General features: G+C 52.5%; 1 protein-coding gene across 3 annotated transcripts in view; it reads right to left on the bottom strand.

Annotated features, from left to right (window-relative positions):
- The window catches only part of TMEM131L (transmembrane 131 like), a 180921-nt gene that overhangs the window by 14570 nt on the left and 139061 nt on the right, over nt 1-27290 (bottom strand). For 2 of the 3 annotated variants that reach the window (XM_062199470.1, XM_062199471.1), the window contains exons 19-27: nt 25944-26016; nt 23904-24031; nt 21271-21413; nt 19076-19262; nt 18722-18907; nt 18044-18193; nt 17105-17715; nt 11510-11658; nt 1027-1151 (exon numbers count right to left, since the gene is read on the bottom strand). In XM_062199470.1, coding sequence (XP_062055454.1) covers nt 1027-1151; nt 11510-11658; nt 17105-17715; nt 18044-18193; nt 18722-18907; nt 19076-19262; nt 21271-21413; nt 23904-24031; nt 25944-26016 — 1752 coding nt within the window. The remainder of the gene's footprint in view (nt 1-1026; nt 1152-11509; nt 11659-17104; nt 17716-18043; nt 18194-18721; nt 18908-19075; nt 19263-21270; nt 21414-23903; nt 24032-25943; nt 26017-27290) is intronic. The other variant, XM_062199472.1, reaches the window with a different exon arrangement.

Here is a 27290-nt window from a genome sequence, read left to right as displayed (position 1 = left end):
ACGCTACCGAGCTGGCAAGACGAGGCCCGCAGCTGAGAAGTGTAAAGAACGACACTGAAGGGCGCCCTTTATGGAACTCCAGCAATGCTCAGCTCCTTCACGTTACAGCCGAGAAAATAAAAGCCCAGTGGGGTAAGGCTGGGGGGGCGGGGCAAGGTTTCCAAAGCAGGGTGCCGACCGCCGGGGCTTCCACTCCAGCTCTGCTCCTACCACACCCACGGCTTTCACAAACCCCACGGCACCTGGATGCCTCCCTTCCCGCGGCTGGAGGACCCGGGGCAGCACTGAAGCCGTGGTCATACAAGGGGTGACCTGCTGTTTCACCAGTATGAGCCCAGAGAGCCCGGGTGGGCCAGTGCTGGGCTAGGGTGGTCTCTCCAGCACCTGCTCCACAGGCACGCCCACCTCTCCTAGGCAAAAGGAAGCTCACAGTACAGGGTGGGGGGTCTTACCCACTTCCCCCAAAGCCCCCTTAGCTTTTAGTCTTTTATACGGGCAAGATTTTAAAAATTCAGTCCCTCGAAGGTATGTTTACCAAAATAAAGATATAATGAGCGAACATGCAGATTTTACAAATATATTTTAACCTCAGCACACAAAGAGTAGGGAGGGGATCAGGTGCAGAAGTTAAGTGAGCAGTTGGGATGCCGGCTTCCCATAACTGAGCGCCTGGGTTCAAGTCCTGGCTCTGCCTTCCAATCCAGTTTCCTGCAGATAAAGACCCTGGGAGGCAACAGGTGAGGGCTCAAGTTAAGTCCCTGCCACCCACATGGGAGACCCGGATGGAGATCCTGGTTCCTTGCTTTGGTCTGGTGCAGCCCTGGCTGTGAGCGTTTGGGGAGGGAACCGGTGGACAGGAGCTCTCTCTCTGCTTTTCCAACAGATAAAACAAACTGTTTAGAAACCTTCGATGCAGCGACACTCTCAGGAATGAAGCACAACAGAAATGAGGTGAGGGGATGATGACTAAGCAGAACCAGCAAGCGAGAAGGAAGTGAACATTGACGGCCCAGGGAAGTTACACACCGTGAGACCGGAGCGACACTCCGCTTCTTGTTTTTTCTGCACGTTCGGCTTTTATTCCAATTCAAGTTCTGTGGATTTCCTTCTTTCTTCTCCTGGAGCTTCTTCTTCCTGTGAGCATCTTCTTGCTGAGGAGGGGAAGCAACATGTTAGGTGGTTAAAGGGAGGAAGCCAGTGGAGGACCCATCCCACCAGGACGCCCGGCATCCAGTCCTGGGGAAAACCACGACACACGCTTCTGGAAACCGACTTTGTTTCTTCCATTTCTCTCCTGTCTCTACTTCCCTCGCACTCCACAAAAAGAGAAGGGAAAAAAAAAGATTGTTGCTTATAAAATTCTAAGGCGGAGAAAGGAAAGCGTCTGCTAGCACATTGATGGTCAGCTTGCCATGAACTTGAACTAGCACACAGGAGTCAGGTATCAGCCTGGGAGGAAGCTGTGACCTCAGGTGTCCACTTCGTAACAGATGAACAGCAGGACACCAGCCCAACTCTGCGGAAAGCCCCTGCGCGTGTACGCCTTTGGGCAGAGAGGGCAGGAAGATGCGTCCCGTCTTCAAAGCGCGGTTCTGAAAGCCGTAGTGAAGCCCGAGATGTGCAAGGGCCATCAGAGAACTCATGGGAAATGGAATGTAAGGGCAAGGTGGCTTTGGTGCCCCAAAATCGGGAAATCCGTACAGAATTTGGTTTTATTTTCCTCCAAAATACATACTTCCCATGAACTTCAACAATCACTCACATGCATGGGTTTCAGCCTTTTGGGGCACCCAAACTCCCCATCTTTTCATTACATTTTCTACCAAGTTTCTGGAGTACCTGTGCGTGCGTGTGTATAAGACACATGTATGCTCTAGATACATTATACATCTATACATACCGTAATTTAGGCTGCTACTATCCTAGATGCCAGGCCTGGCTTAGCGGGCCTCAGGGAAGGGGTACTCCTGCCCTTTTGTATCTAAGCGGCTCAAGTCCCTCCCGGCTTCTGCTACTTATTGCTTCGCTGTCTGCCAGCAGAGGCCTGGGAACAGGCAGGTGGTGGTAGGCGCTCACACGAGGGCTCCAAAAACATCATCAGTGCAGGGTCTTCCAGGGACCCCCGAGGAGCCAGGCTGCGAGAGGAGCAACGACCAGCTCATTCCAGCTTCTTGTGCCGAAGGCTGGCGCAGAGATTGGAACAGGGACCACCAAGTCCTGGCATCCACCCGATTCTCACACAGGGCTTGGAAGTGGACAACGGCAAGGTTCTAGATCCCTCCTTCGCCATGTCCTGTGTCTGGGCTCCCAGCCGAGGGCCTGTGCGTGCCACGGGCAAGAGACGGTGGAGGTAAGGTGAAGTTTAACTGTGTGTGCAGTGGGATCGGGAGGTTTTCACTTTCTTCTTTCTGCTACTTTAACCCCTTCCTCTCCAGTAAGTGCACAGTCACCTTTGGCTGATTCTGAAGGTATTCGGAAAACCTGACCAGTGAAACAGGCAGAACCGTACGCCACAGGGAGAGCCTTCAGCTAACTGCTCCCGGTCCACACTGACCAGATACAAGAAAGCCACACAGACACACGACCTAGCGCTGAACCTCAGACACACTGCCGTACATATTCACCCGGTATTCCCCTGTGCACCTCGAGGAGGGCACTTTCCCCGGTCCCTCCCCCTGCACCCCAGGGCCAACAACTGCTCATCAACCCAGCAAGTCTCGGAGCCTTCCTGTCTCTCCAGGTCAGGCACAGAGGATCAGACTCCAGGCAGGGTCAGAGAGCGTGCCGGCTGCTAACTGATGGCAGGGTGGAGAAAGATTCCCTCAGGTTTAACAGAAGCAAAAGCTCAGTCACTGACACCACTTGGGACACCTGCAGCCCATCCTGGAGCACCTGGGCCCGGGTCCGGGTCCTGGCTCTGCTTTCTGACCAGGCTTCTCACTAATGCATCGCTACCCTCCGCCGGGAGACATACATTGAGTTCTGGGCTCCTGGTCCCAGCCTGGCCCGGGCCTGGCTATTGCAGGCATTTGGGGGGAGGGAACCAGCACATGTACGATCCCTTCCCCCACCCCCATCGACTGTCTCCACCCACCCACACTTTTCAATAAAATTAAATTTAAAAAATTGAAATCTTTGAAACATAAATAAAAGCAAAGGAAGAAAATAAAAGGGGGAAGTCACAGGATCTTTAAGAAGTTCATGGAACACGGAATTAAAAGGTGAGTTTATAGGGCCAGCGCTGTGGCACAGTGGGTTAGCGCCCTTGCCTAAAGCACTGGCATCCCACATGGGCGCCGGTTCTAGTCCCAGCTGCTCCTCTTCCAATCCAGCTCTCTGCTGTGGCCTGGGACGGCGGTGGAAGATGGCCTAAGTGCTTGGGCCCCTGGGCTCACGTGGGAGACCTGGAAGAAGCTCCTGGGTCCTGGCTTCAGATCAGCGCAGCTCCGGCCGTTGCAGCCAATTGGGGAGTGAACCACTTGATGGAAGACCTCTCTCTCTGCCTCTCCTCTCTGTGTGTAATTCTGACTTTCAAATAAATAATCTTTAGAAAAAAATAAGGTAAGTTTATGGGGCCGGCGCCGTGGTGTAGCAGATAAAGCTGCTGCTCACAGTGCCAGCATCCCACATGGGCACCAGTTCTAGTCCCAGCTGCTCCTCTTCCAGTCCAGCTCTCTGCTGTAGCCTGGGAGGGCAGTGGAGGATGGCCCAAGTGTTTGGCCCCTGCACCCACAAGGGAGACCAGGAAGAAACAACTGGCTCCTGGCTTCGGATCGGCACAGCTCCAGCCGTGGTGGCCATCTCTCTGACCTTTCTCTCTGTCTCTCCTCTCACTGTCTGTAACTCTACTTCTCACATAAATAAAATCTTTAAAAAAAAAAAAGTGAGTTTATTACGGTGCAAAGGATTTTGAACTCCACACAGTTTCATCATAACACACATTTCCTTGAACTTTCTGAAGCCCCGAGTCCTCACGCTGTTAGGATGCTGCGAGGAAGGACTGGGGTCGGACACAGCGCAGAATGCTCTGTGTGGGTCTGGAAGGGGAGGTGGGCGTTGGGCAAGCTGGACGCAGGGGTGGGGGTGATCCAGCCCAGAAGCTGGGTCCACAGCGGGGCCAAGGAGTGAAATCCAACACACGACCTTGTCCTTGGGGGGGGGGGGGGGGGGGGAGGAGCCGGCCAGAGCCGGGCCGGCAGTGGAGGTGACAGATGAACCGAGGAGGGAAAGCAAAGTGCAGAAGCAAAGCCCTAGGCCTGGCAAGAAATGAGAGGAAGACGCACAGAACAGTCAGGCTCTGCTTCCTGGGGATGGGGACGGAGGAAGGCTGGAGCAGGAAGAAACTGATCGCATGGAGCTGCATGGCGGAGCTTGGGCCGAGGCCAACCTGCCTGGGGAGAACCTCCCGGGGCCCGAGGGCCACGGCTTCCTCAAAGCTTTGCTGTGAGGGTTCAGGTGTCTGGGGCCCCGTCAGCTTCCGTGGGGGGTTAGTCATTAGCACGCTGTTTCTGAGCCACCTGAACCGGTTAAGTTTCCCGACTCCCCCGCTGGAGGAGATGACGGAACTGATAGCTTGAACAAAAAGCCAAGGAAGAAAACAAAAAAAAAAAAAAAGAGAGAGGAACCACATAACGATGGCAGAGCATTCTGAACTGAACGTACAGTCTACATAAACAGAAACTGATATAAATAAGAATGGCAAAGCTATGAAAAATGTCACTTCCTAGTACCTGATGCACAAGACATTCATACCTCTCCATACAAAGTTTCTTACAGAAAACAAAGGAAAACTACTAACATGTGATAGAAAACCAAAGGGCAAAAAATACAAATTCTCCCTCTCTGACACACACACACACACACACATATAAAGGGTCCAACCAAAGAGATTCCATAGGTCGTAAAGAAGCTTGTATCTTGCTTGTACTGCGGTGCTGGAGCACGGCTGTGCCAGCCCACGTCGGGAGGTGGCAGGGGCAGGGCACAGGTAACAGGGCCCCCTCTGAGCAGCAGGTGCAGCCCTAGGCCGCACACAGACGTCTCAATTGACAAAACTGTCCCCTCGCAGCGGGAGGATAGGGGATGGGTGATGCTTTCACTTTTGTGTTCCCCAGAACTTCACATAGGAAAGAAACCAAGGGGAAATACTCATCATTCCCACTGAGATGCACACTGAAACGAAAACCAGAACCATCATCTGTGTGCCTATCCACTGACCAAGGCTCTGCAACCCACTGAGGCTGCCGAGTGGGGGGTGAAACCAGACTCCCACATATCCCACAAGTGAGGGACAGTGGGTCCCGGCTTCGGGGGAGTCACCAGGAGCAGCTGACCACCTGCGAGTCTATTTCTCTGCACCTACAGACAGGGACCCGGAGTGCACCGGGGCAGGGACGGGGCGGTGGGCAGAAGGGCGAGCACAGTTACTTGTGGAGGTAAAAAGCTGGCAACAGCCCACATGTCCACACGCAGGGGAAGTGTGATTAGGCACAGTTAAGGGGCGGAATGCTACTTAACCCCGGAAAACAGAGTCCCCCGTTTAGCAATGCGACAACATCAGTGTGCTAACATTATCACAAAACTATGAATACACAAGTTATTATATACACAACAGTGAGTATCTTAACTTTTAAGGTAGGATTCTTACATACGTGCACAGAAAAGAAACAAAATACACAAAACATTAAAAGTGGTTCATTTCAGATGGTTCCTTTTTATGCTTCTACAATAATCGTGAATTACTTTCCTGAAATAGCGAAAATTCTGTTGTTTCAAAGAAAACAGCCACAGCAGGGTTTAAAATTTTCTTTACGGCTCCCAAAGCCAGGCTTCACCTTCCTTGCCGACCACAGAGAGGAGTGTTCTCTCCACGTGCAAGGCAGAGATTGACGGTTTTCTAGGCTGGTCGGGAAATGCGAACACTGAACACCGCCCTCGGCAACGTGTTCGTCAATTTTCTCTGAGCAAACAATGAAATGGCAAGGACGCTCATGGGGTTTTAAAGCACGGTTCAGGGCCAGCGCTGTGGCATAGCGGGTAAAGCCGCCACCTGTAGTGCCAGCATCCCATGTGGACGCTGGTTCAAGTCCCAGCTGCTCCACTTCTGATCCAGCTCTCTGCTATGGCCTGGGAAAGCAGTGGAATATAGCCCAGGTCCTTGGGCCCCTGCTCCTGTATGGAAGACCTGGAAGAAGCTCCTGGTTCCTGGCTTCAGATCGGCACAGCTTTGGCCATTGTGGCCATTCAGGGAGTGAACCAGCAGATGGAAGACCTCTCTCTCTGTCTCTCTCTACCTCTCTGTAACTGCCCGTCAAATAAATAAATAAATTTTAAAAAGACAGAGACTAACGAGACCAACACCAAAAGCAATATATGCTTTTAAAAAAACCAAAAACCGGGCCAGCGCCGCGGCTCACTAGGCTAATCCTCTGCCTGCAACGCCGGCACCCCAGTTAGGGCACCGGATTCTGTCCTGGTTGCTCCTCTTCCAGTCCAGTTCCCTGCTGTGGCCTGGGAGTGCAGTGGAGGATCCTTGAGCCCTGCACCCGCATGGGAGACTAGGAGGAGGCACCTGTCTCCTGGCTTCGGATCAGCGCAGCACGCTGGCCGCAGCAACCATTTGGGGAGTGAACCAACGGAAAAAGGAGGGCCTTTGTCTCTCTCTCTCACTGTCTAACTCTGCCTGTCAAAAAAAAAAAAAAAAAGGTTCTATGAAACACAGTGAGTCACAGTGGCAACACACACATGGTGGCCTATGATAGCCTGCAAATCTGCACCAGAAACCCAGCTTGGTTGCCCTGGGTGGGGATGACGCAGGTGTCAGCCTGAATGTCCTCCCCAGCTCCCCGGGGCTGCACCTGGAGTGAGGCAGCTGCCACCCTGTCTGTCCCGCATGCAGACACTCAAGGACAACGACAAAGGGGACCACAGCAAGTTCCTGGGAAACACAATTAAAAGCTGTTTATTTTGGTGCTGAAAAAAACGAAATCCATCCATCCAAAGGGTCTTCAGGCAATTCATGGAAAAGGGAGTATTATGGGGGGGGGGGGGGAGCCTGGATTTACATTTTTGCACAAAAATAAGGAAAACCCTGCCTCTGAAAGCCATTTTTCTGTGACCTTTCGGAAGCACCCTCTATACGCTCATGGACCGTGTGCAGGAAGGGCTGAGCTCAAGGGACCAGGAGCGAGGCAAGGCCCATGCCTACAAGGATCGAACGGCAAAGACACACAGAGAATAAAAGAGCAAGTTAAGAAAGCCGCTACGAGGCAGCTGGGCACAGGGCCGAAGCTGTGCAGGGTGGGAGCCAGGGAGGACTTGGGGGCCCAGGGCAGAGCTGGAGGGAGGGGCATGGTGCCCACACAGGATGCCAGCAGCGACCCCTCCTCCGGTCCCCAGGGCTCTCTCAGACCCGGGGCACCGGACCCGGGGCACCGGGGAGTAAGCTGCTGAAACATCTCCCAGCACACAAAGGTGGCGGCCAGAGGGTCAGTGCACCTCGTCGTTGGCTTCCATTTCACCGTAGGACGTCAGGCTGAACTCCTGACCCCGTGAGCTCCCTCCCACCTCGGATTCAGGGACTCCACTTCTCCCCTGAGAGCACGCGCCTCCTTTACCCATGGCCTAGCGTCTTGTACTTTTGTCTACAGCACCCCTGACCCGTGTGCAAGTGCAGCAGTGCCCCAGGTCCCCCCACACACTTCCGAGGGCTCCCTGCCACCCTGGGGTCTGAGCTCCACGGGGCCAGGACCCACATGGGGGCACCAGGCACGACCTGTCGTGGAGGCCCCAGCTCCACCTCCACGCCCAGCCACGCCTCTCTGCGTAACGACCCTCCTCCAACTGTCACTTCCTAGGTACTTCACACCTGTCATCAGAACTCAGAGTACTGCATTTGAAGCATTTTCCAGGACACAGCCCTGGAGGCAGGTGCACTCTTAAGAGTTTCATTTTACAGCAGAGGGACACAGGTTACGAAACTCGCCCCGCACCATGGAGCCAGTACGCCACGAGCTGGACTCAAACCCACGGGTATGGTGTGAAGTCTGCACTGTCGACCACCACGCAACCCTGCTCTGGAAGACACAAAAATGAGCCATTGCAGACATCGGAGCGCCCCGTCTTTGCACCTTAGAGTTAACTATTTGTAAATGGCTCAGGAAAAAGATGCTGCCTGCCTTTACCCAGTTAGGCGCTTCGAAGGCCTCACGGTTTTTCTTCTACGACGTCTCCCATCTGCTCTTCCCACTGCTCACCCCTGCTCCAAATACAGCCTAGATCACATCCCCCTCTCAGCAGAGAAGAGCCTCCTTGTCAGAAGGGAGCAGGTACCCATCCCTTCCTCGCCAGCCCAGCTCAGACCCCCAGGTGGCAGGGAGCCCTCGGAGGTGTGTGCGGACCTGGAGGATCCTCCAGAAGTGCGTTACGCACGCATTCACCTGAGCACGTGCTACAGCACCCCGCTGGTTCTCAGTCACGGGCATTCTGCCAAGTCTTCGTGCAGCTGAACTGAAAAATACCCAACGACAACCTTGCAGGAAGACTGCGGCTGGTTAAGCATCACCCGTCACCAGCACGAGCGCCCTCACATCCCGACGGCTCTCCATGGTCTGTAGCAGCCTCACCTGGACAAGGGGGCTTTTAAACACGCGGATTCTGAAATTCCCTAGCGGGCACCCTCTTCCCACAGCTCGTGCTCACACACGTTGCCATGTGTGTTTTCCATGGAGGCCGAGGGACTAGAACTTGTAATTGGCATTCAAAGCCTCGCCACGAGGTAGCTCTGACCCCTCCCCCTGCCATGAATCCACATAGGCAGCTTCGTCCTGCCGTCCAGTCCCCCACCTGCTCCCAGGTCTACCCTGAGGTCTCCCCGTCCACCGCTAGGGGGCTCTGTGGCGCCCACTGCCCACCTGCGCGTCCATAAGCTACCCGCTTCTGCCTCCTCAGGTGCCTTCCGTGGCAATCACGGCCAATGCCGACTTCCAGTCTCTATTAATCTCAGTGCCCGGTTACACAGAAATATCCTGTCTTTCTCAGAAGACTGTCAGTTCCGGCGTGCAGTGTCCATGACATATTCTCAATCACTTCCATTTTACTTACACGGAAAGGTCACGTTTGTTGTAACGTTCAAGCAAAATGGAGTAAAAGAAGGAAATCATCCAAAAGCCCCCAAGTAGAAATAACCAGGTCTCCCACTGTTACAGGTTATTTTGAAGACTTATTTATTTGAAAGGCAGAGTGACAGCAAGATAGAGAGAGAGAGAGAGAGAGAGAGAGAGAGAGAGAGATCTTCCATCCACTGATTCACTCCTCAAATGCCTACGACTGCTGGGACCAGGCCAGGCCAAAGCCAACAGCCAGGAACTCCATCTGGGTCTCCCACGTGGATGGCCAACCCAAGTCCTTGAGCCTCATCTACTTCCCGGCTTAAGTCACTGCGCCACGATGCCTGCCAGGCGGACCAGTTTTAAACATTTCTCTCTGCACCTACGCACACATAACAATGGCAATATGGCTGAGGAGATTTATAAAATATGATTTTTTATTTTTAAAATTTAAGGCTCCATTTCTGTATGAATTTTGTTTTTGTTTTTTAAGACAGGTAGAGTGGACAGTGAGAGAGAGAGACAGAGAGAAAGGTCTTCCTTTGCCGTTGGTTCACCCTCCAATGGCCACTGCAGCCAGCGCACGGCGCTGATCCGAAGCCAGGAGCCAGGTGCTTCTCCTGGTCTCCCATGTGGGTGCAGGGCCCAAGCACTTGGGCCATCCTCCACTGCACTCCCAGGCCACAGCAGAGAGCTGGCCTGGAAGAGGGGCAACCAGGACAGAATCCGGCGCCCCTACCAGGACTAGAACCTGGTGTCCCAGTGCCGCAAGGTGGAGGATTAGCCTGTTGAGCCACGGCGCCGGCCATTTTGTATGAATATTTTTAAAATATTTAAATATTATACGAATATTTAAAAGTGGAACCAAAGGGGTTCACAAGTTTCAAACAGTGTCTTCTGCATGCTACATTCATTCCTAAGGATCTCCCTCAGGGTAAGAAAAGGGTGGCAACCATTTTTTTTTCAAGTTATCATCCTATTAAATTACATGTTTCAGGGCCGGCGCTGTGGCACAGCGGGTTGACACCCTGGCCTGAAGCGCCGGCATCCCATACGGGCACCGGTTCAAGACCTGGCGGCTCCACTTCCAATCCAGCTCTCTGCCGTGGCTTGGGAAAGCAGTAGAAGATGGCCCAACTCTTTTGGCCCCTGCACCCATGTGGGAGACCCGGAAGAAGCTCCTGGCTCCTGGCTTTGGATCAGCTTAGCTCCAGCCGTTGCAGCCAATTGGGGAGTGAACCACTGGATGGAGGACCTCTCTCTCTGCCTCTCTTCTCTCTGTGTAACTCTTTCAAATAAATAAACCAATCTTAAAAAAAAAAAAAAAAAAAACCACTACATGTTTCACTGTCATAGGGTACTGGTTTCCTTCTAGGAAAGAACTGAAATTATTTATTTTCACCTCCCTCTCAATCTCACCTCCCATTTTTCACAGATTGAAGTGTCCACTTAAAACTGTCCCAATCTAACTGTGGTTACAACTGCCCGCTGCTGGTCTTAGGCTGGACTAGAGGCACTGAAACCTCAGCCACAAACCTTCATCATGGCTTCTGCAGCCCGGAGTCCTTGTTTACTGCTGCCTTGGCTGGCTAAAATCATCAGCTTGGTCTGTCTCTCGAGAAAGGGTTACGAGATGCACCTTGCTGCAGGATGCCTGCCGACAGCTTTGCACTTGAGCGTGAAGGTGGCAGGAGCCATGGTTTCTGTCTTTCAGTGATACTGCACCACTCTCTGTCGGCATTGGTGCTCCTCTGGAGAAACCTAAAGCCCCCTGCAAGTCACGTCTGCCGCTCCCTGCCTTGCCACACCTCCGCATGGCTCGGGGTCCCTCGCCCTGACCGTGCTGTGGTGACGTCCGTGACCGTGTTTCAGCTCCCCCGGGGTACACCGCACGCCCTCTGGATCTCCACAGTTCTCCTCTGCCATCGACATTTTCCTTCTATTATGTCGTGAATACTGTTCTGACATTTTACGTAGAAGATGAAGACAGCAAAGGGGATAAAGACAAAAATAAAACAATCGGCTTGGCAGGGGCGGGCCCTAAAACACAGGAACTGTGTGACAACCGGACAGAGGGGGCGCCATCCGCTTCTACTCAGCCCTTGTGACCTAGGAGGTACCGCAGGTGCTTCAGAACAGCGTCTCCTGAGAGTAAAAGCTATGAGGTTCCATGAAGACTTATCTTAGCAACTCCTGATTAATTAGAAAACAAATAAGACTCCGAGTGTGCACACACACACATGCACGCACACATACACACGCCAAACCCACCATCATCACGAATCCACACGCACTGAGAAGCCTGAGACAGACACGCACACTGATCACACGGACGACTTGCGCCCGAAGCCCTACGCTGGGCTCTGCTCTTTGCAATGGGCAAGACAGAGAGGGGCACAGACCTCCAGGGAAGGCGCGTCCTGCTTCTCAGGACCCGCGTCTTCTCTCGGTGCTCTGTGAGTCCTCTTGCCAGAAGGTGACCTCGTCTCAGCCTTTTCCAACGCGTCCCAGCTGTGCGCTTCGTTCTTGACAGGCGCTTGTTGGCTGCTCCCTTGAACAGATAGAAACAATTCAATTTCCAGCTAATTACATCTCCATTCTTATTCCCTGGGCTCAGCCCCCTTCTTGCACCATGTGATGTACTGAGCCTTGGAATTAGGGATCGCTTTTGCCATCTACAATGTTCCAGAAATGTATTTGGTTTACAGGTGAAAACGGACTAAGAGTTCAACAAAATCTTTCCAACAGGTGGAGACCAAGGGGGAGAGGGGCACCGACACTCACAGCATCACGATTCATAGTAGCCAAGAGCTAGAGAGTTGAGTCTGCTGATGGCGGCAAGGAAAAACACAACGTGGGTTATACACGCAGCGGAACACCATTCGGCTGCACTCGCTGCATAACAATGCAAATGAATTTAACACCACTGGACCCTACAGTTGAAATGGTTCGCCTAATTTAAAAACAAAAATAACTTAAATCCTGATACACACACAGGGGAACCCCGAAGACATTATTTAAGTGAGATAAGCCAGATCCAAAAAGACAACTATTTCACGATTCCATCTGCACACGCAGAACCCCGTCCTCAAATGCAGAGAGAGAGAGAGAGAGAGAGAGAGAGAGAGAGAGAGAGAGAGAAAATGGTGGTCACCGGGGTCTCGGAGGAGGAGAAACAGGTATTTGTTACTTACTGGCTACAGAGCGACTCCTTGGGATGGCAGAAAAGTTCTGGAAATGGAGGCAGGGACTCGGGTTCTGGTCATGATTCAACAAGGAAGGTGTTTCAAGACCAAAGCACAGCCCTTCAGCTGCCTGAGCCTCCGTCCCCTTACTCATAAACCAAACCCAGCACCACCTGGCCTGCCTAGCCTGTCAGCAGACACAAAGAAGGCAAAGCATCCCCATGAAAGGACGCAGGTGCCGTCCCGGGCAGGTCCTTCCCCTCTGGCAAAGGATCCAAACCGAACAGCCCATACTAGACCACCCCAAAATAACAGTAACACAAAGACCCTTAGAAAATCAGTATGCCTTCTACGGAGCCAAGGGTCCAGTTCAAATTCCTTTTTTACATTTAATTTAAAAAACATGGAAGATGGAACGAATCCATGCCATGCTATTAAGGGTGCAACTTTCCCACGACCTCACAGGGTAAGAGTGCTAACAACAAAAAACAAACAGGAAGACAGGATCCTATAAAAGGGGGGAGGGCGACTTCACGGGGGTGACGGTTTCACAGGGCACGCGTCTCTCATGTTCACCAAGATGCGTACCTTAAACACGGACAGCTTTTATAGGACAATCGTGCCTCCAAAAGGGGGTGAGATTAAACAAAATTAAATTAAAAAAATTAAAAAGGGGCTGGCGCTGTGGCTCACTTGGTTAGTCCTCCACCTGCAGTGCTGGCATCCCATGTGGGCGCCAGGTTCTAGTCCTGGTTGCTCCTCTTCCAGTCCAGCTCTCTGCTGTGGCCCGACAGACACAAGTGCTTGGGCCCCTGCACCTGCATGGGAGACCAGGAGGAAGCACCTGGCTCCTGGCTTGAATCATTGCAATGCTGGCCATAGTGGCCATTTGTGGGGTGATCCAATGGAAGGAAGACCTTTCTCTCTTTCATTCTAACTCTGCCTGTTAAATTAAAAAAAGAGGAGGGTGAGAATAAAACCCCCAAGTAAGTGGAAGAACCAGTGAATGAACTAGTTTCACTGTCTCCAATCTAACGCAGTGTGGTCTGTACTCAAGTTCATCATCGTGTGTACATGCATCAGAACCTTTTTTTTTACATATATATTTCTGCAGACACCTGATATTTACTTGGAGGTATCTATTCAGTGACAACGTTCGGATAACGCTAGCCCAAGGCTTGGGGAAGCACTGCATTGAGGAGTCCCTTATCCTTTAGATCAGAAGAGGAAAGCACAGGACTGCTTCTCCCTGTGCTGTGCCAACGCCACCCGTGGTCTCTGTGGCCAGGATTCTGAATCTGTACTATGTTGATGATACAATTAAAAGTCAGAGTTCTAAACACAGGGAATGAGACATTTCCAAAGACCATTTACGTTATGTATAAAGCCCCCCTCTTTTCAGACGACCGTGAAATGCTGGGACATGCAACATGTCGGCAAAAGCTATCTGCTGCGCCGTTTGACGGGCGGGTGCCGACACCCAAGTGTGGGAAAACAGGGCCCTGAAGACTCTGCCAACAGACTTCACCTCCGGCAGGAATTTCGGTTTCTGATTTCACACAGGTCTGCAGGAAGGAGGCAGGGAGAAAGGAGGAAGAAAGGCACAGACACATTTTTCCGATTGAGAAATGTCCCATTTCTCAACACGAGGGCATCATCAGAGCCACGGACACACAAGCTGGGACATCTTCCTCCCCCAGGGTCAGCTACACTCGTCGGGGTCTGGGTTGGGGCCAGAGAACAGGCGAAGGCACCACTGGTCCAGAGTGGCCAGGGGTTCCAATGGGTAACGGAAATCCTCAGAGGCACTGCCACAGGCAGGACTGTCCCGCCTTCTCCCTGTCTCACCCACAATCATCACTAGAAACACTTCTAGGCTGCATCCGGGTATTGTGGGAGAAATGGCTACAATGTGACCAAGACAGAGTAGGCACGGGGGTCCCCCCCCCCCCCCCCCCGGGATCCTCAACCAGCAGGGAGCTCAGCTCAGCCTGGCTCACGAGACCGAAGGTGCTCTCTTCAGATTCCAGAAGCAAAACAAGAGCGAATGCTGCAAGCCGGACAGAACACACAGAGGCTGTGGTCTGCAAATGGCATTCCCGTCCTGGAGCACCTTTGCCCACGGGAGCTCCCGCGACGAGGGACCTGCTTCTCACCCACCAGGGACAGCAGTGCCTGCCTTCAGAGCCCCACAAACCCTCGCCAAGCAGCTCGGCGTCCTGCTGCAAATGACCATTCTCTGCCTCTGCAATTCTCAGTTCGCACTGATAACGCTCTCAATTCTTAAATATTTTTTAACTGAGAACTGACAGCAGGGAATGGGCTCACTTCTAAACATCTTTAATAGTTTCTTGTGAACATAAAACAATACACAGAGGCCGGCGCTATGGTGTAGTGGGTAAAGCCGCAGCCTGCAGTGCTGGCATCCCATGTGGGCGCCAGTTCGAGTCTTGGCTGCTCCACTTCCAATCCAGCTCTCTGCTATGGCCTGGGATAGCAGCAGAGGATGGCCCGGGTCCTTGGGTCCCTGCACCCACGTGGGAGACCTGGAAGAAGCTCCTGGCTCCTGGCTTCAGATCAGTGCAGCTGCGGCCGTTGCGGCAGCCAACTGGGGAGTGAACCAGCAGATGGAAGACACCTCCCTCCCTCCCTCCCTCTGCCTCTCCTTCTCTCTCTGTGGAACTCTTTCAAATAAATAAATCTTAAAAAATATATATATATACACACACATACACGGTGGTTGCTTGGCATCCATGGGGCGTGGATTCTAGGAGCCCCGTAGACACTGAAATTTGTGTTAAGTGAGCCTGGTACTTGCATATAACCTATGCACCCCCCTGTACACTTCAGGTCACCTCTATGACTTACGATGCCCAATCCAGCACAGACACCATGTAGTTGTACTATATCGATTAAGAATAACAACAATCTGTACACGTTCAGTACAGATGTGATTCTTCCGAAGTTCCAGACTCCTGCATGGCTGAGTCTGCAGATGCAAACGCACAGGTACAGAGCCGGAAGAATTCTGCTCTGCGAACCAGCACCTCTGCACGTGTTGTCAGAACAGGGGGCAAAGCCTCACTCTTTCCTCCGCTCTGACCTGAGCTGACAGGCGGTCGCCGCCACCACTCGCCAGGCCGGTGGTGAGAGGGTGGCTTCCATTTAAAAGATCACCAACAGCATTCGTTCTCTGCACGGGAGGCTCACCGCTGGCAGGTCCACACAGGCAATGACACAGGCAAACCCTGCATAGATGGACCCCAGGTTAAATGCATGCACTTGCTGGGGCACTGCGAGCCGTGGTGACCTTGGTTCAGCTGCTGGTGCTAAACACTAGGGACCGGACCAACTCAGCTCCTCTGACACACGCTGGCGCTGCGTTCCCAGAGCTCGACCACTCCAAGGCCCCAGGGCGGGGTACAAGGGCACCTCAGTTCTGCAGGCACATTTGTCCAGGTATCTGCGGGACACAGGGGGCCATGGAGGCGGCTCTGCCGGAGGGTGGGAGGGGACTGAATCCCTCACGCTCATCATCACAAGCCTGTGCAGCATCAGCCTATTCAAAGGTGTGCTCAGGGCCAAAGGGCTCATGGACACAAGGTAAAAGCCCAACAGGAATGAACTCCACAGGGTTTTCCTCCCACAGGGCTTTGGTCTGGGCCCCAGAGAGCATACGGGACACCATAACGCATCTGCAGACAAGGTGTCTGGGCTCATTCAAAGATCCAGTTAACAGCTACACCCAGGGGTTGACGGAGGGCACCAGGGCACAGCGCCAGCCCCGCAGACACGACCGCACCTCAGGCGGGCACGCTGCTGCCCGGGGAAGCGGCACGCACAGGCGGAAAGAATGTCCGTGCTGCTGCCCAAACCTCGCTCCGCTCACAGCCCCGCTTCCCTTCCCATCAGCCACGCCCTTCACGCAACATTCCAGGTGCGGCCTGGGCTCTGCACCACATGCACGAGATTCCTGAAGCTTCTCTACTGTTTCAAGGGGCCGAAACCAGGATGCTGTGTGTGCTGAGAAATTTCAAATAACAGCAAAGGCAACTGGGTTTTCCAGATTGTGAAAAGGGCCAAGAATCTGACTTTGACAAGTCCGGGAATGCACATATTCTAACAGTCAGGACAGAAATTTAAAAAGCAAAATAAATAAATAAATAAATAAATAAATAAAATTAAAAAATGAAGGGGGAACAGGTGTTGTGGTACAGTGGGTTTAAGCTGCCATCTGTGACGCTGGCCTCCCACATGGATGCCACTTCCAATCCAGCTCCCAGCCAACGCACCTGGGAAAGCAGCAGCAGATGGCCCAAGTGCTTGGGCCCCTGCAGCCACGCGGGAGACCCAGATGGAGTTCTGGGCTCCTGGCTTTGGCCTGGCCCAGCCTGGGCTGTTGTAGCCATTCAGGGAATGCACCAGTGGATAGAAAATCTCTCTCTCTCTCTCTCTCTCTCTCTCTCTCTCTCTCTCTCCCCCTTTCAAATAAATAATCTTTAAAAATTAACAAAAAAAGGCTGAAACGATGAGATAAATAAATAACGAGAAAAAGACACCCAGGTCCTCCCAACAGTAACAGGACACAAACTTCTCAGCCACATTTTCAAATCCCAGGGCCCTGTCCTGATCCTTCCATGGTACCAGTCGCATTTCAACCTCCGTGACCTTGCAAAAACCCTGCACAGGCTAAAAACACCCTCCGCCTCCTCGGTGGGGACCAAGGGGCGCAGGCCACAGCAGACGGCATCGACCACGGACCAGGCAGAGGCCGGCGAGCAGGATCGGCGAGGAGGAAGAGGAGGAGATTACCGGCATGCTTTCTGGAACTTTCCAGAAGCTCTGGCAGGTACTGAGGTGCGTTTCTCGGCAAGTGACTTTCAGGTAGTTTCTTGGGGGTCTTCAGCTCCTTGAGCTCAGCGCTGCCCAGAGCGCTAAGGGCCGTTTCCTTAGGAAACAAACAGGACTGCACTCCCTCCTTCACGGTACAGTCTGAAGAAGAGTCGCTGGCGAGCACCGGCTCTCGCAGGGGACCCTCTGCCTTTCCCAGGGCGGCGTTGGGCAGGGATAAGTGCTTCAGCGGGGGGACACTCCCGCCACTCGCGTCCTTGAGGCCGGCCCCGTGCTCGGCCGGGCCGTCGGCGCACGTGTCCTCCCTCCCGGCACATGGAGCGCCGCCCAGGGCCACTGTCTGCCTGTCCTCGGGGCTCGGGCTGGTGCCACCTGCCGCCCCGGCCGCGCCGGCCTTGTGTTTACTGTAATAGACCGAGCACTTGTGCTTCTTCTGGGAGTGGCCGTAGCTGGCCGGGCTCCTCCTGGCGGCGTTCTGCACCCGGCTCCGGGGAGTGCTCACTGCCAGGCAGCTCTTGCCCCGGCCCTTATCCGAGGGGCCGTAGGCGTCCAGGAAGTTCTTGCAACTGCTTCTGAAGGGAAGAAGACGGCATGTTTAACACAGGGGCAAGCCAAATCCGCCTGTCCCGTTCTGCTCCGACGCCCATGGGCGTTAGGAGCACGCCCTCCCCCTCTGCAGAGCTCCGGGAACTTCCTGCCCACAAGGACACCCGTGAACTGTGCCTTCCAGGAAGGCGCTCTCAATAAGGCAATGGTGCAGCCGTCCCCTCTGTGGCACAGAGATCGTGTGAAGGCCACCGTGCAATCAGAGTTAATATTACCTGAACATCACACCCGAAGGGGAGGCGCAAATCGTCAAAGGCGAGAACGGACACCACCGCCCGCCCCCAGGATTCTCACTTGTGAGCCGGGGAGCCGATCACATCCATGGGCCCGCTGCTCTGCTGGGAGCAGGAGCTGGCGCTTTGCCGCTGCCTCGTCTTCATGAACTCCATGAGAATGTACTGTGCTTGCTGGACGGCTACTAAAATCACACCCAGCAGAGACAAACTGAGGGAGAAAAGCAAGCACGCTCATCACGGCAAAGGCACAACCAGTACAGAAAAGGTCAGTGTGACTACGGAATGACTGCGGGGCGGAGGGGTGGCTAAAGACCCGGCGCTGACATTCCAGGAGACGTAAACAAACAAAAACCCAGGTTCTGAAACAGGTGCGCATTGATAAACCTGATGCTACAATTCAATTTTTAAAGACCGGGCCAGGATAAAAATCACTTGGAAAGGATCAGCCTCAAACTGTCATGGCATTGAGCTAGTTAACAGTAACGCACCTGCCCCTGAACATCCGTGCAGCACAACTGTCAGTTACACTCTGAACCTCACAGAACCTCACATGGTCAGCAAGCATCCGGCTGCTCTCCTGTGCTGGGGCTCTGGGGGACAGCCGCTCTCCTGTGCTGGGGCTCTGGGGGACAGCCGCTCTCCTGTGCTGGGGCACTGGGGGCAGCCGCTCTCCCGTGCTGGGGCTCTGGGGGCAGCCGTCCTCTTGCTGTGAACAGCCGGCAAGCTGCTGCTTTACCTGACGAAGAACACGGTCAGCTTCCAGAAGGACTCCTCCCAGCTGGGCCCCGGGACCACGTGTGCACACAGGGGCAGCAGGTGGTGAGGCAGCGTCACGTTGAGAGTGAAGCGGAACTCCAGGTCGGCCGCCGTCACGAGGGTCAGCTCCCGGATGACCCAGGACGAGGTGAAGTCTGGAGTGAACCTAACAAGCGAGTCAGCTTTAGGAACCTGTGCCCACTGAAGCTGCGGCCGTGAAGCCAAGTGACAACGACGGCAGGGAAACACAACTTAGGCTTGAACCGACGGGAAAAGCCGCCTCGCCCCACCGCGTGCGCCTTGTGAAACGGAGCCAACGGAATTGAATGCTTACACGATGCTGATGTCGCGGGATGTGTTTGGGTCCAGAGAGAACGGATGACAATCCAGAACTTCGAACCCGTAACCCTGGCAATTATACCCATTAATTCGCAGCGCTGACACCGTTACAGGAAGGGGCCCGATGTTCTCGACTTTGAAGTTCTTCGTGATAGATAAAATTTGCTTGCTGTCTTTCAATTCTGGGAAGGACAAAGAGTGAGATTTATGAATATCTGCACCACAATATTTAAAATAATTGAGTCAATATTTATTCAATCAACCAAACCACTGTTAAAATGTGGGAAAAAAATTCAACATAAGCTGAAAATGATTCCTACAACAGCTGTAGATTTCTGTAATGTGCCAGAGTACAACAGAAATACTTCAGTAGTCAAGACTTTTCTGAAGACACAGTGCTCTCTGCCTAGGTTGGTCTTTCACTCATTAAAAGCTAACGTTAAAGGCTTGCTCCCCATGCACCCTGGAACACTGAGCTTCTCTCCCTCTGAACCAGGGCTCAGTTACACACATGCATGCGCTGCTGGGTGAATCCACCACACCCTCTACATTAGGCAGTCATTAAATCCTCACAAAGAAATCAGAGTACATCTTCCGACAATGTTTAGATATGCCTAAACATTTACGACCCACAGTCTAGTGCATGTAAGGATGAATTATCTTTTATTGCCTCCTTTAAGGCTATGGAAGTGAACTTTGGGGGCCAGCGCTGTGGCGTAGTGGGTGAAGCCGCCGCCTGCAGTGCCAGCATCCCATGTGGGCGCTGGTTGGAGTCCTGGCTGCTCCACTTCTGATCCAGCTCTCTGCTGTGGCCTGGGAAGGCAGTGGAAGATGGCCCAAGTTCTTGGACCCCTGCACCCACATGGGGAACCTGGGGGAAGCTCCTGGCTCCTGGCTTCAGATCAGCACAAATCTGGCTATTGCGGCCAATTGAGGAGTGAACCAGCAGATGGTAGACCTCTCTCTCTCTCTCTTTGCCTCTACTCTCTCTCTGTAACTCTTTCAAATAAACAAATAAATCTTTTTTTAAAAAAAGCGAACTTTAAGTGGGTTGATAACACCAAGTACAAACCTGAACAAATCTTTCTAAACTTGGTGTTTGTTTAGCATGGTTTTCTAAGAAAAGGATTCCAGTTGGGCAGTAATTATCCAATAGCTTTATCCACCAGCTTTCTCAAGAAAACATATTAAAACACTCAGTGTTTTCACACAACGTAAAATGGCAATAGGAAAACAAGAGAGAACTGACTTCTAGTGTTTGATTTTTATTTTAGTTACACAGGAAGTTCATGAAACTCATATAAAGGATGTAAAAGCGTTTAATTTAAATTTGTGCAAACTGAGGAATTCCTAGCGTGCTATGTCAGCACTTCTAAATCTGCATTGTCAAATCTGGGAGCCATGAGACAACACGTGTGTGACTACTGACATGTAAATTTGTTGAAGAAATTTAAGAACTGACATCACCAGTCACCCCAGCTCTCCCGGAAGGCTGAGTGGCCACTGCACTGAAGACACGGGATCTTCCCGCTGTCACAGGAACTGTTACTCTCAGGACACGGTTAGTCCTTCTCTCCACTGATCATCCTGCTGTGACTTTCTGTGCTTAGGCAACCACAGCCTCATGGGTGTATGTTAAATATTTGACACTACACTAATCTGGCAATTATACTTGATTTTTCCCTTTCTGTATTACTGGAGTTAAATACTGGAAGCTGTTTAAAGAAAGCGGCATCAGGGGCTGGCGCTGTGGCGCAGCGGGTTAATGCCCAGGCCTGAAGCGCCGGCATCCCATATGGGCGCCGGTTCTGTTCCCGGCTGTTCCACTTCCGATCCAGCTCTCTGCTATGGCCTGGGATAGCAGTGGAGGATGACCCAGGTCCTTGGGCCCCTGCACCCACATGGGAGACCCAGAGGAAGCTCCTGGCTCCTGGCTTTGGATCAGTGCAGCTCCGGCCACTGTGGCCATCTGGGGAGCGAACCAGTGGATGGAAGACACCTCTCTCTGGCTCTACCTCTCTCTGTAACTCTGTCTTTCAAATAAATAAAATCAACCAAAAAAAAAAAGAAAGAAAGAAAGGAACATCAGCCTTCTTTGCATCTGTCAAGCGAATTTCTGCAAAACTCTGCTTAAGAGAATCCTTGTGCTCTTGGCTTTGACACCCTGCCGCGCCTCGCGGGGGAACTCACGTCGGCGGCAGTCCATCAGAGTGGACTCGGGCACCTTAAACCGGAGGGAGCCCCCCGCGCCAGGAAGCCTCCCGCCCACTCTCAGTAGCTCTCTTGCTCCAAATCCCTCCACGCCAATCACGTCCAGAACAGTCAAGTTGTTCCTGCAGCGAGAGGAGACACAAACACAGCTTGTATCACCAGGTCCAAATCCCTGGAGCTGGGATATTCCCAGTTAGCAAAAAGTATGTAGAAGACACAGTCCACGGGACACAGCCATGCCACCTCCCAGAGCCAGGGTGCATCCGTCAGCAACGGGTGCAGCCTGACCACGGCAAAGAACATGTGCCTGGGGTGATCACGCTCAGCCAAGGGCCACGACCATGAAGCCATGGATGGCTCCAATGTCACAGGGGTGGTGGTCAGACATCCAAGAGGACAAAACTAAAGACACAAACTGGGGGACGCAGACGGACACTGAGCTGAATTAAGGAGTTTGCATAGCAACTGTGAGTAAAAAATGTCGCCTAGGAACTGGTGCTGTGGTGCAGCAGGTGAAGCCACCAACGTGCACATCGGCATCTCACACGGGAACCAGCTGGAGTCCCAGCTGCTCCACTTCCCATCCAGCTCCCTGCTAATGTGCCTGGGAAAGCAGTGGAGGATGGCCCAAGTCCTTAGGCCTCTGCACCCATGTGGGAGATCAAGAAGTTCTTGGGTTTGGTGCAGCCCAGCCCTGGCCACAGAGGCCATCGGGGAGTGAACCAGTGGAAAGAAAGATTCCCCCCCACCTCTATGTAACTTTGCCTTTCAAATAAATAAATAAGAAATAAATTAATAAGAGGAATTCTGCCTTAAGGATGATTCTAAATATACAACTATTCTTACTTTTAAACTAGTGATTTTAAATTATCACCTTGCAAATACATACACATAGGCAGATTCTGATTAATCAAATAGTAGTTCAGACTACTATTTGCCCTTCCATGAACTGAAGTGATTTCTAGGCCAAAAAAGTCACATGGAAATGTTTAAATGATGCACACCACGCTGACATGACAGCTGGTCATCAAAACGTAAATACTACGGAAGCAGAATGCATTTTACTTGCACAAAATCTACTGAAATAGCTCTACATAAAGGATTGCGAAAACCTTTATAAATACGTCATTTACAAGCCTTTAAGTGATTAAAGAGTGACTACATAATTTTGACCTTATTTTGAGAAATATAGTGTCTGTCAATACAGAAACCACTAAAGGCAAACACATTACTATAAAAAATTTAGAATTTCTTTTCAAGTCTGGAGATGTTTCACCTGGATGAGCTAAAGTTTATCTATGCACTTTCTATGACCTTAGTCCTTTGATGAATGAATGATAGACTCAAAATGAAAGTACAAGGCTGGTGTTGTGACGTGGCAGGGGAAGCCGCAGCCTGTGACACCGGCATCCCATATGGACGCCGGTTCGTGTCCCAGCTGCTCCACTTCCGATCCAGCTCCCTGCTAATGGCCTGGGAAAGCAGTGGAACATGGCCCAAGTGCGGCCATTTGAGGAACAGTTGACAGAAGAGCCCACTCCTCACCCCCTTCTCTGAGACTCTGACTTTCAAATAAATAAGTACATCTTTAAAAAAAATAAAATGAAACACATTAATCAGAAAGACATCTGGGAGTCTTAGTCAAAATACTCTTTAAAGAACTTTATTTTAGCACATTTTCTTTCTGGTAGAATTCATATCCAGAAAACCAGATTCTCACACACTGAAGAAATTCCACATGAGCTGACGACTGCCAGTGGGTCTGATACTACAAAAGCCTGTAAAAACGACTAAAAATGTCATTTATTAAAAATGAGGGGCCGGCACTGTGGCACAGCAGGTAAAACTTGGCCTGCAGCGTCAGCATCCCATATGGGCGATGGTTCAACCCAGCTGCTCCACTTCTGATCCAGCTCTCTGCTATGGCCTGAGAAAGCAGTAGAAGATGGCCCAAGTCCATGGGTCCCTGCACCCACGTGCGAGACCCGGAAGAAGCTCCTAGCTCCTGGCTCCTGGCTTCGGATCAGCACAGCTCCGGCTGTTGTGGTCATTTGGGGAGTGAACCAGCAGATGGAAGATCTCTCTCTCTCTCTCTGCTTCCCCTCTCTGTGTTTAACTTTGACTTTCAAGTAATAATAAATATTTAAAAATAAATAAATAAAAGAAGAAAAAAGAGCCCCCCGGGGTCCAAGAACATACTTCCTCCATTCTTTAGAACCTACAGAGAATTCTAGAAGCAAGTCAGAGAGAGATGAGTGGCTTCAACGCACGAGCTGCCTCGGTCACCTTTCTCTGCTAAGGACAGGGAAGCAGACCTGTGAGTGCATGCGTGTGCTCCGGCATGGGTGAGACACACGGTGACATTGGCACACGCTCCCTAACCAGGAGGGAGGAGACTGAGGCCCCGTGGGCACGTGTGCGGGGGCGGGAGGACTCACTCCTGCCAGCACCACCTCGCCACAGCAGAGCTGCAGGAGAAGTCGACAGCAGCTCCTGGCTCAGGAGAATACGCACGTGTTTCAAAGAAAGAGATGCTGCCAGCCATCAGAGAGAGAGAGAGAGAGAGCAAGACCAACAGAGGAGAAACGGAGACTGGGACGGGACACACGTACCGGATTAGGATGAGGGAGGCGACTTTTCCATAGTCGGCCGGCGTGAACACGACACCGACCCTTCTCACTTCCAAAGGCTGCAGGTGCAAGTGGAGGATGCCGGAGCTGGACTCCTCGGGGTGCCCGCCCTGCAGAGCACACGCAGTGCCGTTAGTCGCCCCGGCCTCCCTGGGCATCAAGCGCATCTCAGAGCGGAAACGCGACTGTAGCCCTTTCATCGTCCACACCTGACTGCCCGCACCAATTCCTCTGAGCTTGCTTTTCTCTTAAAGATTTTACTTATTTCTTTGAGACGCAGAGTTACAGATAGAGGGAGGGAGAGACAGAGAGAGAGAGGTCTTCCATCTGATGGTTCACTCCTCAAATGGCTGCAACAGCTGGAGCTGGGCCGATCTGAAGCCAGGAGCTTCTTTTTGATCTCCTATGCAGGTTCAGGGGCCCAAGGATTTGAGCCATCCACCACTGCTTTCCCAGGCCACAGCAGAGAGCTGGGTTGGAAGAGGAGCAGCTGGGACTAGAACCAGCACCTATATGGGATGCAGGTGCCACGGGTGGAGGTGTGGCCCACTACGCCACAGCACTGGCTCCGAGCTTGTTTCTAAGTTGGCAGTTCACTACAGCGGACGGTTTCTAAACCACAGCTGGGGAATACAGTCAGAGGCTGCAGCACGGCCCTGCACGGATGCTGAAAAGGGATGTGCTTCCTGCTGGGATGAGAAGCCTTCTACACAGGAAAGCTTTGAATAGAACACATCAATCAGGTGAGGCCAGCATTGTGGCACAGCGGGTAAGCCGCCATCTGCAGTGCCTGCATCCCATATGGGCGCCAGTTTGAGTCCTGGCTGCTCCTCTTCTGATCCAGCTCTCTGCTATGATCTGGGAAAGTAGTAGAAGATGGTCCAAGTGCTTGGGCCCCTGCACCCACGTGGGAGACCTGGGGAAAGCTCCTGGCTCCTGGCTTTGGATCAGCTCAGCTCCGGCCACTGTGGTCATCTGGGGAGTGAACTAGCGGATGGAAGACCTCTCTCTCTGTCTCTGCCTCTCTTTGTAACTCTTTCAAATATATTTTTTTTAAAAAATAATGAAGTGGTTCGGCCAGCGCCATGGCTTAACAGGCTAATCCTCCGCCTTGCAGCGCCGGCACACCGGGTTCTAGTCCCGGTTGGGGCGCTGGATTCTATCCCGGTTGCCCCTCTTCCAGGCCAGCTCTCTGTTATGGCCCGGGAAGGCAGTGGAGGATGGCCCAAGTCCTTGGGCCCTGCACCCACATGGGAGACCAGGAGAAGCACCTGGCTCCTGCCTTCGGATCAGCGTGGTGCGCTGGCCGCAGCGCACCAGCCGTGGCAGCCATGGGAGGGTGACCAAAGGCAAAGAAAGACCTTTCTCTCTGTCTCTCTCTCTCACTATCCACTCTGCCTGTCCAAAAAAAAAAAAAAAATGAAGTGGTTCTTAACGGCTAGGCACTGGGTTATTGAGGAGACATAAATATTGAGCATTTTCTAAATTTCACTGAATCTTTGGATTTTCCCAATTGGAAAAATCTGCAAAGGGTCCTCCATGCCCAGAGAATAAGCATCAGGATGCACACAGGGCACGCAAGGATGCTGAAACCAGCCAGCAGCGGTGCGCCATGTGTGTGCAGCGGGTTTGTCCACATTCTTTTTCTCTGTTTCTAGACAACGTCCTGGGGCTGGTACTGTGGCATAGCAGGTTAAGCCACCGCCTGCAGCGCCAGCATCCCACATGAGCATCAGTTCAAATCCTGGGTGCTCCGCTTCTGATGCAGCTCCCTGCTAATACGCCCAGGAGGGGCGCAGAAGACAGCCCATGTCCTTGAGTTCATGCCACCCATGCAGGAGACCTGGAAGAAGCTCCTGGCTCTGGGCTTCAGCCTGGCCCAGCCCTGGCCACTGTAGCCACTTGGGGAGTGAGCCAGCAGATAGAAGATCTCCCTCTCTCTGTCTCTCCGCCTTTCAAATAAGTAAGTCAGTAAAAAAATTAAAAAAAAAAAAAAAGAAAGAAAGAAAGATAACATCCTACCCGGTAAGGGCAAGCTTCAGTGAGCTGGAATTCACTGGTTGTGAAATTAATCAGCTGCACATCAGTGCCAAACCTATAGAGAGAGAAACAGATGTCTAAAACAGCATTGCAATCTGCCAGGAAAGCAAGAATTAATTAACACTCTGTGCGCGCGCACTCACATCTGTTCCGAGGTAAGCACATTTGCTTGTGCGTGCATACATCGCACACCCACACGCACACTCAACACTGGAGGTGTTCAGTGACTACTATGGAACAAATGACGGGCAGCACAGGGTGTAAAGAGGAGTCGGTGACAAACGCTCCCCACGCGCAGGGGAAGCAATTATCGTGTCCTGCAGGTGGCTCACAGCTATGGGATCGGGCAGGCAGGGACTCTTGGCTGCGGGCAATCTTGGCAGGATCTGGAGACGCTCCGGGCCGCCATGGCTGGGGTGGGGGTGCAGTGATCCTGCTGCTATCTGGGGGGTAGAAGCCAGGAATGTACGCAACAATCCCCTCGGGACACAGGACAGCTCCACCTCCACCACACAAAGAAACACTGGGTCCAAATGCCAGCCGGGCTCAGCCTGAGGAGACGGCAGATCCCACCAACCGTAGCAGGAGGAAGCCTCCTACGTAAAGCTGTGACTGCCCGAGAGTCAGAAGAGACAAGAGCTGACACTATTCTCACATGACCGTATTTCACATTGGGTCGGAACAGACACCAAATAAAACACAAAACTTGCTTTTTGCATTGCCCAAGCTCATCGTGATGTGCACTCTACACTTCAGGAGCATATGATGGTCACGGGTTTCTGACTAAAGAAAAGGAAGTTCTCGGTCGGCGCCGTGGCTCAACAGGCTAATCCTCCGCCTTGAGGCGCCAGCACACCGGGTTCTAGTCCTGGTCGGGGCACCGGATTCTGTCCCGGTTGCCCCTCTTCCAAGCCAGCTCTCTGCTTTTGCCCAGGAAGGCAGTGGAGGATGGCCCAAGTCCTTGGGCTCTGCACCCGCATGGGAGACCAGGAGAAGCACCTGGCTCCTGGCTTCGGATCAGTGAGATGCACCGGGCATGGCAGCCATTGGAGGGTGAACCAACGGCAAAGGAAGACCTTTCTCTCTGTCTCTCTCTCTCACACTGTCCACTCTGCCTGTCAAAAATAATAAAAAAAAGAAAAAAAAAAAAAGAAAAAAAGAAAGTTCTCTGGGAAGAGACTTGATGCAGCCACACTGGAGATGCCACACACACACACACACACAACCAGGAACTTCCACCAAACCTTGTGCCCCGAGGGGCTGGGTGGCCAGTGACACGAGGCCATGCCATGCCCATAGTTACAGACCCCGAGTGCAGCGAGCAGGACT

Source organism: Lepus europaeus, chromosome 8, assembly GCF_033115175.1.
Source record: "Lepus europaeus isolate LE1 chromosome 8, mLepTim1.pri, whole genome shotgun sequence".
Lineage (NCBI taxonomy): Eukaryota > Metazoa > Chordata > Mammalia > Lagomorpha > Leporidae > Lepus > Lepus europaeus.
The sequence above is the reverse complement of the archived record's forward strand: the minus strand, read 5'-3'. Positions and strand labels throughout refer to the sequence as shown.